General features: G+C 37.2%; 2 protein-coding genes across 2 annotated transcripts; both read left to right on the forward strand.

The window, feature by feature from the left end:
* Window positions 1-1749: 1749 nt before the first annotated feature.
* Window positions 1750-9114, forward strand: LOC136240785 (uncharacterized). The gene is made up of 9 exons (XM_066031823.1): window positions 1750-1872; window positions 1929-1977; window positions 2195-2426; window positions 7404-7534; window positions 8141-8228; window positions 8279-8340; window positions 8395-8483; window positions 8533-8676; window positions 8724-9114. The coding sequence occupies exons 1-9, from the start codon at window positions 1771-1773 to the stop codon at window positions 8955-8957; spliced, it is 1131 nt and encodes a 376-aa protein (XP_065887895.1). The 5' UTR covers window positions 1750-1770; the 3' UTR covers window positions 8958-9114.
* A 4837-nt stretch (window positions 9115-13951) lies between these two features.
* LOC136239814 (uncharacterized) lies at window positions 13952-16960 on the forward strand. Its single transcript, XM_066030565.1, has 6 exons — window positions 13952-14048; window positions 15647-15777; window positions 16364-16487; window positions 16538-16599; window positions 16654-16742; window positions 16796-16960. Exons 1-6 carry the CDS (start codon window positions 13993-13995, stop codon window positions 16958-16960), a joined length of 627 nt encoding a protein of 208 aa, XP_065886637.1. The 5' UTR covers window positions 13952-13992.
* The last annotated feature ends 218 nt before the right edge of the window (window positions 16961-17178 follow it).

The following is a 17178-nucleotide window of genomic DNA, read 5'->3' on the forward strand; positions in this document are numbered from 1 at the left end:
CTGGACAGTTCCACCAACTTACCCTTTGAAACCACAGAAGTGCAAGAAGAAAAAGATCTTGGTATTTGGTGCACTAAAGACTTGAAACCATCTCTACAGTGTCGTAAGGCTGCAGCAAAAGCTATGCAAGTTCTTGGTTTACTAAGAAGGTCTTTTCTGTTGACTTGTTGACTTTTTTGTACATAATGTATGTCAGACCCCACTTGGAGTATTGCATCCAGGTCTGGAGCCCTTACTTAGCGAAAGATATTGATCTCCTAGAGAAAGTACAGAGACGTGCCACCAAGTTATTACCAAGTTTAATTGATTTACAGTACGAAACTCGTCTAGAGAGACTTGGTTTATATTCACTGTACTGTAGACGTCAAAGGGGAGATCTAATCGAGGCCTACAAGATATTGAATGGTTACTATGACATCAATCCTACCTCATTTTTCACTTTAAGTAATACGGATACCACCAGAGGTCACCACCATAAACTCTTTAAACTTCGATCTCGGCTGCTAGTGAGGCATAATTTTTTCACCAACAGAGTAGTTAGTTTGTGGAATTCTCTTCCAGCAGATGTTATTTCTGCACCAACGGTAGCATTATTCAAGAAGATTTATGGAGAACAACAGGATATGGGCACTCTCAAAGGCCTGCGGCCTAGCTTGACAGTCTTGTGCTGCCAAGCAATTTTTGTCCATTAATAATAATAATAATAATAACCAGCATTGATGTTCTTTCAGTTAAGACATTCAGAGCCCGGCTTTTACACAGTTTTTAAGACTTCAAAACAATCTGCAAAGGCCAAAATGGCAAAACTCAACAGTGAGACACTACTAAAAGGTGATTATTTGTTGCTTCAAAATGCAGCAACTAACATAGTCTCGTCCTCGCAGACCCATTCTCCGAGGTGGCGCTTATCGATTAGAGATTATAAGCGCCCCCTCCGAAAGGGTTTGGTGAAATGCCCATACCATTTTTGTCCGAGAAATCGCCAACTTCGGCGAGTGATAATTGGTGTTTAATAACTACACAAGAGGTGACGATTTGAGGTAAGCTTTGCTTTGTAAAGTCTGTACTGCGCAGCCATAAAATGATAAATACTGTTTAATCGTCGCCTTTTGTTAAACACCAATTATCACTCGCCAGAGTTGGCGATTTCTCGGACAAAAATGGTATGGGCATTTCACCAGACCCTTTCGGAGGGGCGCTTATAATCTCTAATCGATAAGCGCCATCCCGGAGAATGGGTCTGCGAGGACGAGACTACAACTAACAAGAGAATCTACTCTCCCCAACCGCCTACCAACTTAACCTGTTTGTGCCCCTCCCCTTGCCAGCTCCTGGATCTGCCCCTGAATATACCAAAGGTTTTGTTGTATCGCGAGTTTTTTTTTCACAAAAGAATAGTTTTAAAGGTAGGTTTTAGGTGTGCGTTCTATTAGAGCTAGTCGTTCACGTAAATAACTCACTGTTGTCGCGCGCCCTACTTTCCTTGGCCGCGCGGATACTTTAACTTACTTATTTATTTTTATAGCTAAATACGTACTATATTGCACATATACTCTTTTAGAGTCCTGAAATTTTATATTAATACTTAATAATAGTTTACAAACTAGATCATGGATAGTTTTTCACGCACCAGCTCTGGCGTAGCTAGCGTCGTGATTATAATTTTATTATCTATGGTTCAAGCGCGTGGGCGATGCAGAATTTAAAACCAGAAATTTGTGGTGTAAGATTCATTCTCGGGCCTGATCTCGTTGTTGGTCACTCTGGAAAATGAAGATAATTTTGGTACCCATGATCAGTTTCGTGATTTTCTCACGATATACTGATGCAATCGTCATGAAGAAGGTCATTCTTACAGCCGCGACTTCAAAGGTAAGTACACCAGTAATATAAAAACCGTATTACTTATTGCATGTGACTTGAGCCAGGGTGCGGTTTGTTTAGATGGGTCACCGCCGGGATACTATATCCGCACCGGTGAGTTCAATACTGTGAATTCAGTTTCTGTCCGTTTGAGCGTATTGCTCGTAACTACTGAGTATTGCGTATTGTTATAGCTATGCAACATGTTTCGAACACGCAGTACGCAATGTTCAAACGGACAGAAAACCCACAGTATAGCTGTACAACTATATATATAGTTATATATCTACACTCCCTGATAGTTCAGTGGTTTACAACATTCGTTTCTTAGGAACTACCTCACCCAACAATTGGATTCTTCACCAGGAAGGTGGAGGGTGGTGCTTTAATGAAGATCAGTGTGTGCTGAGGAGCAAGACAGATTTGGGATCCTCCAAAGGCTGGCCTCCTAACGTAACATACTCTGGCCTCCTATCAGATGACTGTACTGTCAATCCTGACTTCTGTGGCTGGTCTATGGTATATATAGGATATTGCGATGGTGCATCGTTTTCTGGCAATGTGTAAGTTGCATTACCAAGTAAGGTTAATCATCAAGTGACTATAACAATTGTTTAGCTAGCTATTTGCCTTCTTCACTATAGCTATATGAATGAGTTATATGACATTAAGGGTGCTGGCTGGCTGTTTGTAATTCGTACATAAAATAGTAAAATTTTGCTGCATTTAGAATAGCATAGCTAAGTGGGGGTGTCTATTTATCGGACCAGAAAGTCCGCTTGAGATTCTGGTTCTAAAAGTCTATTTATGGATATGGACTGTCCTATAATGACTGATTGGAAAAAAACTTTACTGAATGGAGTTTATAGGAACATTATATTAGATATATAAACATTGCTATTATGTGTTTTCTCCCTAGTTGCATTTAAAACAAGATCGTGATACTCTAATAGAGCAGCCAACCACTCTTACTAAACCAAGCCGAACAGTGCGAGTACAACATGGAAAAAAAATAGCATGAGGGCGTGGGCGATGAACTAATCATACAGCAGGAGGTGAAGCCAACTGCTGTATTCGACTTGAGACCACGCTATATATAGAGTGCTTTTTTCATATTGCACGAGCGTGGAGGTACTTTAACTGTTTAGTTTAAAGTGCTTTCTGGTCGTCTTTGTTCGAAATATATATTTTGTAGACTCTAACAGCATCGGTTTTTGGCCATCTGACAATAAGTAAGAGTCTATATAGTACAAGCAAGAGTTCATAATATTAAGAGAGGGAGAGTTTACTACTGTATTATGAACTCTTGGTACAAGTTTGGACATAAAACAAACAGATAGCATCGTTTTGGCTGCTTCTGGCAATTTTAAATGCTATGCACATGCATGCTCAACTGTCCTTCTAAAGCAGCCGTTTTTTTTTAAAACTACGTCACGCACCCGGTCATGAATGTGCTGGTTTAATACACATGGTTTCAAATGCAATCCTTCACGGAGCTACTTTTATAGACTGGAGATCATAGTCCCCGACATCAGCAACTTGCTCCATTAAACAAAACATTTTCAGTATTGTGTGCGTACATGCACGCAATTTTAAAACGGAAATGCAATCTGCTGTATATTCCATATAGCTACATAGTGCTGTATTTTCCATTCAGGTCTTTATGGAAATAATAGCGCTCTTATTCATTAATCATTTGATCTTCTCCCACACAAGTACTTTAAACTTATATTAGTTACCATGCATGTTACATCAATATATCACAGTGAGCATATGTACGGACTCATAGGCTTGGGCAGTCTCATGCCCAGACCGCCTTTTTTCTCCACCCCACACAAAAGAAAATAGCAGTCTAGGCACAAGGCTAATGGTTGGAGGGCCAGGATAAGATGCAAGCTGAGCATGTAAAGCATGCTAATGCCCCCCATGCTTGTAAGCGTACTTGTTTAAGTGTCTTTGGGTATTGACGAGTACAGCTGCTACCTTACATTCATGGAATTTGCTGAGTGTCATTCTGCAACCACAATATACTTCATGCACTATTTCAGAATTCAGACTAGTTCTAGTTACTGTTCTCTCTCCCTTGATAGGAAGTAGGAATTACATGTTTTACCTGATATATACACTCACTCGCCCTTGTGTTGCACCGACTTGTCTTCAGAAACAGCAATTGGAGTTTCATCAAGGCACAAAGCAACTGACTAAACTATATGCAATAGTCGTTTTGTAAATATACATGTTTACGAACATTAGTTAAATTTAAGATTATTTGTTTAGAGCTACTGCACAAAAACATGCAAGCTATCAAAATAGCTGCTTGGATAACTATACAGCCAGTGTGATCTGTCAAAGTCATCATCAAAGGGTTTTAATAAAAAAATTGCTGACTGCTGCTGGAACAGAAGACACACCTTTATTAAGGGGTGTGGGCTGGGATGTAGCTAGGCTTATACAGGGGATGATGTGTCTTAGTGTGCAAAGCACACTAGCATGCTAATCCAAGGAAATTTTGAAAATTATACCATCTGAGAGTGATTTAGCAGTTTATCAGAATATTTTGAAAATTATACCATCTGAGAGTGATTTAGCAGTTTATCAGAATATAATTGACTGTTGTATTAGGGTGACTGCTCTATTAGAGTATCTTGATCTTGAGGCATTTATATTGGACCCCTTCTCTGCCACCCTGGACTGCTGAATATAAGTCTGCCTTGGAAACAATTGAGTGGTCTAATCAGCAACTATACAATATGTCGGTGTTCTTGATATGATCACATACACAGTATTATGGTATCAATACATATACACACAACAAATTTCAGCTTTTTTGGTTGAATTTGACAACAGATAGCCCACAGGATTGTAGAATTATGCTTAAAATATAACTGCTCATTGAATAAACAGTTACATATTTTTGGAATGAAACCACAAAATATTTCCTGGAAATTGCCTGGTTGATAACACATGTCAGTTGATAATTCTGCTTATGCTAGGTGAACACAAGGCATTGTTCATAGTGCCGTAAATTTGAAGATAATAGTGTATAGGTGCCAATTAATAACAATTATACAAATGTGATATTTAATAAAATTATACAAATGATATTTAGGCACAAGTCATCAGTGAAGAAAACACATTATGTCATAAAGTGTAACAAAACTGCATCAAAGTATGCAGTGCACTTTTTGGCTTCTTGTATGGCTCTGATGTATTTTGACATCACTTTAAATTAGCTCTTAATTCCATATACTTTGCTGATACAGAGTTTCAGAAGCTTCTGGAACTACTCTATCAAGTGATCCTTGTTAATAGTGCTGTGACCTCTAATGAAGTTAATATGCAGCAGCAATATTGGTTACTTGATAATTATGGCATCATCTGTGCATGAGTTGTGTTTTTAACAGCTAAAACAGGCCAGATATACTTAGTGGTGAAGTATTCAAAAGATTTCTGGCCTTGTAGCCATTAACAAGCACTTTATTACTTCACCAACAAAGTAAACCTGGTTTTCACATGTGATAGCGTTGATAGTGGTGTTTCCCTTAATCTAACCATCAAGTCTTACAGTTTCAGAATTGTTATTGATGTTTTCTTTGCACTATTGTTTCTGGTAACATCATACAGTACTATAGTATACTATATCTTTGGATGTGGCCCAATGCAAAAACATCACCCTTCCCTGATGATGATGAAGCAGTATTTGTCAGATAAAACTAAGCCTAAACAAGCCTTCAGATTGACCTGAAATGCTTTCAACAAGTTACTATGAATTTTTTTAAATAATTATTAAACAGAATTTTCTAGTGACTGACTGACTGACTGACTGACTGACTGACTGACTGACTGACTGACTGACTGACTGACTGACTGACTGACTGACTGACTGACTGACTGACTGACTGACTGACTGACTGATGCCTTCAGACAAGTATAACTCAATAACGGCTAAGGCTACAGGCTTGATTTTTTCTCTGTTCAACATCGCTTCAGCTGGACACGTGCCTTTAGCATGCCACAGTACATAAAATGCATTCTTCGTGGACTTACCAGTGTCCTCCTTTGTGTCCCACTCATCTTTGCTGACAGTGAAAGGCGTCGATTTGGCAGTAGCGCATGATGGCTTCCCTTAGTAATGGAAATCATCCTTATTTTTCATAGTGGCTATTTTGATTGCAGAGATGCTTTTTGAACAGTTCTTGATTGAACATAGCTGACAATGAAGCATAATGGATACTTCATTTTCCAGATGATAATTGGTAATTGGGGCACACGGCACCATTTCTTTCTTTTGATACGGTATGCGTGGGTTCACCAGTCATATTTTACCAAAAAAGTTAATGAACAAACAAGTACACACAAAAAATTCAACTAGAGTAGGGACCATAGCACATTGTTAAAAAGTACTGAAACCAGCTGGAGTAGTGCACGATACTAAATCACAGTAAAACAATAAGAGATGTTATATCCCTACTGTGCATTCCATTATGGTATCTTGAGCACAGCAGGGATATAACTGACACTTCTTTTTGTTTCACTGTGATTTAATATCGTGCACTATATATACTCCAGCTTGTTTCAGTACTTTTTATCAATGTGCTATGGTCCCTACTCTAGTTGAATTTCCAAAAAATTTTGTGTACTTGTTACTTCGTGGTCTAGCCTTTGTCTTCCCTGCTTTCTAGATTATGCACACAAATGAAGTCATATCTGTATATTAATGTCATACTTCGTGGTATCAACTACCAACATGGACTGTCTTACAGAGCACTCCTTAAACTTTATAAAGCTTTATAGCAGTTACCAATACTGTGCATAATACCCTAGTAACATCCTGACAATACAAAGAGAAGGCTAAAATACATTGGAGCCATTGGAAACATGGTTTCGTGGTAAAAAACAAAGTACACCACAAAAGCCATAAACTTAATTGCATAATTTTGTTTCTTATTAAATGGAAACTTATTCATGGATCGGTTAAATACATAAACCCCACATTTCACATGCACAAGGAAAACTGAAAACTTATAGTGAAAACATGTAGAAGGGAGGGAGCCATGAAGCAATTTGACCATACATGGTGACAGTAACATATGGTCTGTGTGTAAGTTGCTGCCACTCTTTCCTTTGTTTTGTCACTATTACTAGGTCACAATAATATGATATGCAAGTAAATACCAGATGCATCGCTTGTATAACATGAGTAGCAGTCATGGTCTGGTTTTTAAACTTCAGCTAAGGCAGCGCCAAGTTAATTGTGTGTTGATGTTTCTGCAATGCACTGTATTGGCAGTACACTGAATTAAAGGAGCAAATATGGTTAATGTAAAAAGTTACTACAAGAAAAGAGTGTTCACAAGACATAACTGACAACCATTCAAGAGTATAGAAATAGACCATGATTGTGTGGTGATTGCACGATTCAGCAAAAAAAATGGTCAGGCAGGGAAGTAGAAACATAATATTATAATTAACTTTCCACAGCCTAATTATAATACTGAGCCTTTTAAAAACTATTGTTTATAAACTATTGTGCATTGTAGAGAAAATCCAGTCAATTGGAAGGGTACTACATTGTACTTCCGAGGTGCTAGGATACTTGAGGTGGTAATCAACGCTGTCTTGGAAGCTGCTGGAGATAATATTGAGCATATCATTTTAACTGGCTGTTCAGGTACCATATACATACATGTTTAAAGCTGTATTTTGAGTTGCTTTAGACCATATGTTAAATGTTATCAATACTTCACCTTTGCCACTATCTATGTAATTTTTAAAGTGAAAAGTTTTCTAGTGAAAAATTTTCTACTATCAAATATATCTGCATAGAAGTACAGTAGCAACACAACATGATTTGAATTGAGCATACACAGAAGTGCACATAAAATCTCAAAGTGTAGTGAAAGGAACTCAGTGTTCAAACAGTAAAACGTATGAAGGTATAATAAAACATTAGACAAGAAAGGGAAAATCATAGCTACCAGTGTGAGACTCCTAAAAGTTAGGAGTCTATAAATTAACTTCAGTTGTCAGACACAGGATATCACTTATGGTGAAATTTTATAAACAGCAAGTGGTAACAAGATGAAGAATGTATACCCAACAATCAGTGGTAGCAGTAGGCCAGATATATAATATTACAGAGCTAGACACTTATAGCAATAATTCTTCAATTCTCATTCTTTGGTTAAATCGTCAAATACCTGACATGCTGATTGGTTTTTTTTTATATTACTATCATTTCATCTGATATTCATACAATGTGCTTTCATTTTTTCAGCTGGTGGCCTGGCTACTTACCTTCATGCTGACTATGTCCGATCAAAAGTTCCCAGTCAGATTCCTGTACATGCCATAGCTGATGCAGGGTAAACGACCAAGTACTTTGTTCCAAACCACATACTTCTCATACTGGCAGGTATTTCCTTGATGCTCCAAATGTCAATGGGGAGATGCATATCAGAGAACGTTACCAGTATGGTAAGAGGTTGACAGTTATCAGAATGTGTACATGATATGGTGGCTATCCTTTAGTCTACAAAATGCAAAATTGTACGGGTGGAGTCAATCAGGATTGTATTGCTGCTAATCCAACAGAAGAGTGGAAGTGTTTCATGGCCCAGGTAATTCTTGATCATATTGTTGTTACATGAGTTACTACAAATTCTACAGTACACCTACCCTCACATCACTACTCCAATATTTCTCCTCAATTCTCGTTACGACACTTATCAGATCAATTTCATTTTACAACTTCACTGTCATGCACCAAACTGCAGTACTGATCAAATGAAAGAGTTTATGAAATATGGAAATGTATGTTGTTAATATGATATCTCTTTGTAAGTATCTTCTACTTGTAGGAATTCCTTGTCGCTGCTGCTCCAGCTATCACTTCAAAATCTAATGGAGTTTATATTGATTCTTGTCAGATTCACTGTCAGTCACTGAAAGAAATACCCTGGTCCAAGTTCATAGTTGGTGGACAGACAATGAGGGATACGTTCAATGCTTGGCTAACCAACAGTACTGCTATGAAATCTAAAGTAGTGGATTGTGCCTATCCATGCAACCCTACCTGTTTGTTAAACAGTTAGACTTATGAACACCTGTTGGCCTGTTTTATGTTATTTTGACATTTTAGCAGTGTTTTGTTAGCAGTATAGTCTATTGCTATTTATGCAACTTTTCCCAGTATTTTAATTTGTAAGCATGAAATGTGTAATGGTCTTATGTTATGATAGTGTAAAATTATGCAGTACACCTGTATGCATAGCTTGTAAGCTTGATAACCTTGAAATTTGGCTTACTTCACAAAAATAAAAGTTAATTTACCAGTGTACTAAAATATGATGACAATTTTTGCAGAGTTGAATTTCTGGGCAATTATTTGTATTCCCTAGTTGCATGTAGCTATGCAATGACAAATACAAGATCGAGATACTCTAATAGAGCAGTCAACCATTCTTACTAAACCAAGCCGAAGAAGGAAACAGTTACAATAAATTTGTAATAAAAAGGTGTGAGTAACTTACAAATCATACTAGTTAAAGCATTGCCACAAGTGCAATATGGAAAAAACATAGCACGAGGGCGTGGGTGATAGCTAGACTAATCATACAGAAGGAGGCGAAGCAACTGCTGTAGAGTGCACTGTAAAAAAATTAGTAGTAACTTTCACTACTAATCTCTGCCAAAATACTATTTTTTGTAGTAACGTTTACTACTTTTGTAGTGAGTGACCTTCACTATTTGTAGTAGTGACCTTCACTACTCTTTTGTAGTGACTATATACAAAAATAGTGAGTATTGTGGCAGACATTAGTAATGAACTTCACTGCATTTAGTAGTGACCTTCACTACATTTAGTAGTGACCTTCACTAGTTTGTTTTACTGTGTGCTATTTTTTTCATATAACGAGTGTGGAGGTGTTTTAACTTGTTTACAGTGCTTTCTGGTCATCTTTGTTCAAAGCATATTATGTAGATTTGAACAGCACGGTCAGTTTTCAGCCATCTAACAATAGGTAAGTGTCTATATAGTACAAGTTTGGACATAAAACAAACAGATAGTGCCATTTTTGCTGCTTCTGGTGATTTTAAATGCTATGCACATAAAGCAGATTGTTTAAAAACCTGTGTCACGCATGTGCTGCTTTAATACACACGGTTTCAAATGCAATCCTTCATGGAGCTACTTTTATAGACTGGAAATGTCCCCGACATCAGCAACTTGCTCCATTAAACAGAACATTTTCAATCTTGTGTGCGCACATACACACAATTTTAAAACGGAAATGTTCCATACACAGTGCTGTATTTTCTGTTCAGGTTTTTATGGAAATAATAGCACTCTTATTCATTTAATCTTCGCCCACGCAAGTGCCTTAAACTTATATTAGATATATCACAGTGAGCATAGTGTAAGGACTCATAATATAGGCTTGGATATAGTCTCGTCGTGTCCAGACTGCCTTTTTTCTCCACCCCACACAATTTAAAGAAAAGAGCAGTCTGGGCACAAGGATAATGGTTGGATGGACAGGATAAGATGCAAGCTGAGCATGTAAAGCATACTATTGCCCCAATGTTTGTAAGCATACTTGTTTGAGTATCTTTGGGTATTGATGAGTACAGCTGCTGCTGTACATTCATGGAACTTGCTGTGTTTCATTCTGCAAACACAGTGTAGTTTGATTGGTCAATTCAGACTAGCTACTGTTCTCTTGCCCTTGTTAGGAATTACATGTTTCTGATACATACACATACACTTGCCCTTGGTTGCACATGTCATTAGATACAGCAAATTGGAGTTTCACCAAGGCACAAAGCAACTGACTAAACTATATGCAACAGTCATTTTTGTGAATATGTATGTTTAAACAGCTGCTTGGATAACTACACTGATATTCAGCCAGTGTAATCTGTCAAAGTCATCATCAAAAGGGTTTTGATAAACAATTACTGCTGCAGAGATGGAAGACACACCTTTATTAAGGGGGGGCTGGGTGTAGCTAGGGGGTGACATGTCTTAGTATGCAGAGCACACTAACATGCCAACCCAGGGGATCTACAGAAATGCCCCATCCCCCCACACGCCAGGAAATTTTGAAAATTATACCCTCTGAGATATAGTGATTTTAGCAGTTTATCAGAATATATTAGCTTGACTGTTGTATTAGGGTGACTGCTCTATTAGGGTATCTCGGTCTTGAGGCATTTATATCAGACCCCCTTCTCTGCCACCCTGGACTTGCTAAATATAAGTCTCAGGGGCGGATCCAGGGGGGGGGCTTTGGGGGCTGAAGCCCCCCCCTTCATATTTAGGCTTTACTTGATCAATATGCTGAGTATTATAATGAAATTTTGTCTTAGCATAATTATATGATCACTAATAATACAAATACTAATAAAACCACCTTATAAACATTTTCCAAGGTATTATCAGTGGATTTATGCTAAAGTTTATGCAACAAGGACCCGGATCAGCATTGGAGGTGTACAAGATCGAGATACTCTAATAGAGCAGTCAGCTAACTACTCTAATAGAACATTCACTGGAAACATGTAGTTGGTTCTGTTATGGAATTTTTCCAAATCTGCCTGCACCTATACATACTATGAAGTGCATTGGTCTGTTTAAAGGGCTTCATTCATCTACTTGTGTAGTTAATATGTATGACAATACTTAATTCAGGTACACAATTTCCATTGAAAATGCTCTCAGATTCAATCTTGTATTGTTCAAATTTCAAATTTTTCCACTTTCAACATTATTATTCTAACATGCACCTATTCAGTGTTGTGCAATTGTGAGAGGGGTGCATCATGTACTTGGTTGCCTGTACCTACCCAAACTTTTCCATTAGCAAAATACTTCAGAGTTAGAGAGCCATACCTATAATCTAAAGGCAGTATATAAAATATCTACAGGCAGAAAATATTATGAATTTTAAGTGGAAATGTCTCCAAATTGCAGTATTTTAGCATTTATTTTTCAAAATTTTCCTGGGGGGGGCATGCCCCCAGACCCCCCTAGTTCCAGCATGCTTTGCATGCTGGGAAGTGTGCTTCGCACACCTCTACCCAAGAGATTAGTACCTTGAGTTAGCCCCCCCCTTTTATAAATCCTAGATCCGCCCCTGAGTCTGCCTTCAAAACAATTGAGTGGTCTAATCAGCAACTATACAATTTGTCGGTGCTCTCATTATATGATCACATACACAGTATTATGGTATACACACACACATGCACACACACACGCACACACACACACACACACACACATACCAAATTTCAGCTTTTTTTGCTTGAATTTGACAGTAGATAGCCTACAGCAATGGCGGATCCAGGATGGGGCATTTGGGGCAAATGCCCCCCCCTTCAAGATATTGCATACAAGATCGAGATACTCTAATAGAGCAGTCAATTACTCAAATAAAGCAGTCACAATGTTTATGAGGCAGTGCAGCTTACTTATGAAGTGCATAACATACGTGATATAATATATTCGGTAAAGGATAACTAGGTATTATTGTTGTGACCTTTTTTTTTTTTTTTTTTTTTGCTCTTCAACTTTTTTCAGCAAGGTGCCCCCCCTCTTTCCAAACTCTGGATCCGCCCCTGTACAGGATTGTAGAATTATGCTTAAAATAGAACTGCTCATCAAATAAACAGTTACGTAAAATTTTGGAATGAAACCGCACAATATTTCCTGGAAATTTCCTGGTTGACCAGTTCAGTTATAATTCACGCTTTGTTATTGTCATGCTTACGCTTATGCTTATTCTGAGCTCCTGGTACCATTATCACCGCATTTGATCATTCATGATGTCCATATACTTGACACTCGTATGTACCGTTTTTCCAGCCCAGTAGTGTGGGACTCGCTCAGGCTCGCCCCAATAAACACTGTAAAACTGTTTATGTGTATTAATTTGCTGGCTAAGGTTTGTTGGCCAATTTTTTAACTTTGTGGTTATATAACTGTGTAGGGTTAGCTACCATTAAGTAAATCATAATACCACAATGGGATTCGCTGTTTAATGTCGAAAAGGTGTTTTCCACACACATCTAACTTACTGACTTTGACAATTCATAACTTCAGATTGGAAAAGACTATTGACTTAAAAGTTGGTCAGTAGTGAGCACTAACATAACTTATAATATGGAGAAACATTCAGGGATTTGTGGTTTTTGATGACAGAGTTATGGTTTTCCAAGTTCATAGAATTGGAAATGTGTGTGAAATACCCCTTTTTGCAAATCCGGTCACAATTATAGTTTTATGAGATTATGTTGTATGGTTTGTGAGATATAGGGGTTTATTAAAGTATACAGATTGGAATCTCTCAGAAATGCAGTGATGAAGGGGATAATTATTAACAGCTAAAACAGACCAGATGTACTTGGTGGCGAAGTATTTAAAAGATTTCTGGCCTTGTAGCCATTAACAAGTACTTTATTGCTTCACCGACAAAGTAAACCTGGTTTTCATGTGTGATAGCATTGATAGTGGTGTTTCCCTTAATCTAACCATCAAGTCTTACAGTTTCAGGATTGTAATTGATGCTTTTCTTTGTACTATTGTTTCTGGTAACATCATATAGTATGATAGTATTGTATGGTAGAGACCACAAAGGTGAAGCAGTATAATGGTTAGGTAAAACTAAGCCCAAACAAGCCTTCAGATCGACCTGAAATGCTTTTAACAAGTTGCTATGATTTTTTTTTAATTATTAAGCAGAACTTTTCTAGTAACTGACTGACTAAGTATACAACTGATGCCTTCAGACAAGCATAACTCAATAACGGCTAAGGCTACATATGGGCTTGATTTTTTCACCGTTCAACATCACTTCAGCCAGACATGTGCCTTTTGGCATGCCGCAAGACATACAATGCATTCTTCATGGACTTACAAGTGTCCTCCTTTATGTCCTATTCATCTTTGCTGACAGTGAAAGGTGTTGATTTGGTGGTAGCGCGTGATAGTTTCCCTTTGTAACGGAAATCGTCCGTATTTTTCATAGTGGCTACTTTGATTGCAAAGGTGCTTTTTGAACAGTTCTTGATTCGTAATACTGCGTAACGGGGTTGGACAATGAAGAATAATGGATTTTTTTTTTTCAGATGATCATGACAATTGGTAACTGGAATGCTCAGTGCCATTTCTTTCTTTTGATGCGGTATGCGTGAGTTCACCAGTCATAATAATTTTATGTTACCAAAAAAGTAACAAACAAGTACACAAAAAATTTCAACTACAGTAGGGACTGTAGCACATTGGTAAAAAGTACTGAAACAAGCTGGAGTAGTGCACAATATTTAATCACAGTGAAACATTAAGAGGTGTTATATTCCTACTGTGCATTCCATTATGGTATCTTGAGCACAGCAGAGATGTAACACTTCTTGTTGTTTCACTGTGATTAATATCACGCACTATATACTCCAGCTTATTTCAGTACTTTTTATTGATGTGCTATGGTCCCTACTTCAGTTGAAAAATCCAATTTTTTGTGTACTTATCACTTCATGCTCTAGCCTTTGTCTTCCCTGCTTTCTAGATTATGCACACAAAATGATTTCATATCTGTATATTAATGTCATACTTTGTGGTATCAACTACCAACATGAACTGTCTTACAGAGCACTCCATAAACTTTATAAAGGTTTATAGCAGTTACCAATACTGTGCATAATATACCCTAGTAACATCCTAACAATACAAAGAGAAGGCTAAAATACATGGAGCCATTGGTTTTGTGGTTAAAACAAAGTACACCACTGAAGCCATAAACTTAATTGCATACTTTGGTTTCTTATTAAAATGGAAACTTATTCATGGATCAGTAAAATACATAAACCCCACTTTTCACATGTACAAGGAAAAACTAAAAACTTATAGTGAAAACATGTAGAGGGGAGGGAGCCATGAAGCAATTTGCTGAGTGATGAAATTCCCAACCATGCATGGTGACATAACATATGGTCTGTATGTAACTCTTTCCTTTGTTTTGTCACTATTATATAGCCATTGTAATCAACAACTCAACCATCCTAGGGCACAATAATATGATATACAGGTAAATACCAGATGTATCGCTTGTATAACATGAGTAGCAGTCATGGTCTGGTTTAGGCATGAGGCTATTATGCTCCAAAAATTAAGCATTATGCTTTTGAGCAGTGCTAAAAAAAATCACCTATTATGCTTAAGTTTTGAGAATTGCCCATTATTCCCAAAATTATACCACCATAATTGGTTGATAATACCAGTTTATTGCTGTATCACACCATATTAATTGATGTTTAAGCTTCAAATAGTCTTGAATTCTTTAGCTGGTTGCTTTATTAGAGTATTTCATTTCAATGTGACTGCTTTATTAGAGTAAATAGTATTCAGTGACTGTTCTATTAGAGTTTCTGACTGCTCTATTAGAATATCTCGGTCTTTTTTTAACTTCAGCTAAGTCAGCACCAAGTTAGTTGTGTGTTAATGTTTCAGCAATGCACTGCATTACCAGTACACGGAATTAAAGGGGCAAACATGGTTAATGTACAAAGTTACTACAAGAAATGAGTGTTCACAAGACATAAAACAACCATTCAAGAGTGTGATATATAAACTTTGACCGGCATGTCAGATTGTGTGGTGATTGCACAATTCAGCAAAAAAATGGTCAGGCAGGGAAGTAGAAACATATAAGTAGCCTAATTATTAATACTGAACTTTACAATTCATATAAAAACTATTGTTTATATAAACTATTGCACATTGTAGGGAAAATGAAGTCAATTGGAGTGGTACTAAATTGTACTTCCGAGGTGCTAAAATACTTGAGGTGGTAATGGATGCTATCTTGGAAGCTGCTGGAGATAATATTAAGGATATCATTTTAACTGGCTGTTCAAGTACCATATACATACATGTTTAAAGCTGTAATTTGAGTTGCTTTAGACCATATGTTAAATGTTATCAATAGTTCACCTTTGCCACTGGTATACATAGCTATCTACGTAATTTTTAAAAATGAAAAGTTTTCTAGTGAAAAGTTTTCTACTATCAAATATATCTACATAGAAGTACTGTAGCAACACAACATGATTTGAAATGAGCGTACAAAGAGGTACACATAAAATTACAAAAGTGTAGTGAAAGGAAGTCAGTATACTGTCAGTGTTCAAACAGTAAAAATGTATGAAGGTACAATAAAACGTTAGACAAGAAAGGGCAAATCATAGCTACCAGTGAGACTCCTAAAAGTTAGGAGTTTATAAATGAATTTCAGTTGTAAGGAATAGAATATCACTTATGGTGGAATTTTATAAACAGCAAGTGGTAACAAGACAAAGAATGTATACCCAACAATCAGTGGTAGCAGCAGGCCAGACATATAATATTACAGAGCTAGACACTTATAGCAATAATTCCAATTCTTTGGTTAAATCGTCAAATACCTGACATGCTGATTTATTTTTTATATTGCTATCATTTCAGCTGATGTCCGTATACAATGTGCTTTCATTTTTTCAGCTGGTGGCCTGGCTACTTACCTTCATGCTGACTATGTCCGATCAAAACTTCCCCCTGAGATTCCTGTAAATGTCATTGCTGATGCAGGGTAAATGACCAAGTACTTTTTTCCGAACCATATATCTCTCATACTTGCAGGTGTTTTCTTTATGCTCCAAATGTCGATGGGGAGATGCATATCAGAGAATGTTACCAGTATGGTAAGAGGTTGACAGTTATCAGAATGTGTATATAATATGGTGGCTATCCTTTAGTCTACAAAATGCAAAATTGTACGGGTGGAGTCGATCAGGATTGTATTGCTGCTAATCCAACAGAAGAGTGGAAGTGTTGCATGGCTCAGGTAATTCATGATCATCTTGTTGTTATATGAGATGCTATGTATCAATTCTACAGTATACCTACCCACACATCAATACTCCAATATTTCTCCTCAATTCTCGCTACGACACTTGGCAGATCAATTTCATTTTACAACTTCACTGTCATGCATCAAACTGCAGTGATTATCAAATGGAAGAATTACCAAACTGCAGTGATGATCAAATGAAAGAGTTTTAAAAATATGGAAATGTATGTCAGTAATATGATATCTCTTTGTAAATATCTTCTACTTGTAGGAATTCCTTGTCGCTGCTGCTCCAGCTATCAGATCAACATCTAATGGAGTTTACATTGATTCTTGTCAGATTCACTGTCAGTCACTGAACGAAACACCCTGGTCCAAGTTTATAGTTGGTGGACAGACAATGAGGGATACGTTCAATGCTTGGCTAACC

This window comes from Dysidea avara, chromosome 12, assembly GCF_963678975.1.
Source record: "Dysidea avara chromosome 12, odDysAvar1.4, whole genome shotgun sequence".
Lineage (NCBI taxonomy): Eukaryota > Metazoa > Porifera > Demospongiae > Dictyoceratida > Dysideidae > Dysidea > Dysidea avara.

Coding starts and splice junctions, on each gene's coding strand:
- LOC136240785 (XM_066031823.1), top strand. CDS start 1,771: ATGAAGATAATTTTGGTACCCATGATCAGTTTCGTGATTTTCTCACGA. Junction 1,873..1,928: donor TTACAGCCGCGACTTCAAAG/GTAAGTACACCA, acceptor GACTTGAGCCAG/GGTGCGGTTTGTTTAGATGG. Junction 8,341..8,394: donor CAGAGAACGTTACCAGTATG/GTAAGAGGTTGA, acceptor GCTATCCTTTAG/TCTACAAAATGCAAAATTGT.
- LOC136239814 (XM_066030565.1), top strand. CDS start 13,993: ATGATCATGACAATTGGTAACTGGAATGCTCAGTGCCATTTCTTTCTT. Junction 14,049..15,646: donor CATTTCTTTCTTTTGATGCG/GTATGCGTGAGT, acceptor TGCACATTGTAG/GGAAAATGAAGTCAATTGGA. Junction 16,743..16,795: donor GGAAGTGTTGCATGGCTCAG/GTAATTCATGAT, acceptor TCAATTCTACAG/TATACCTACCCACACATCAA.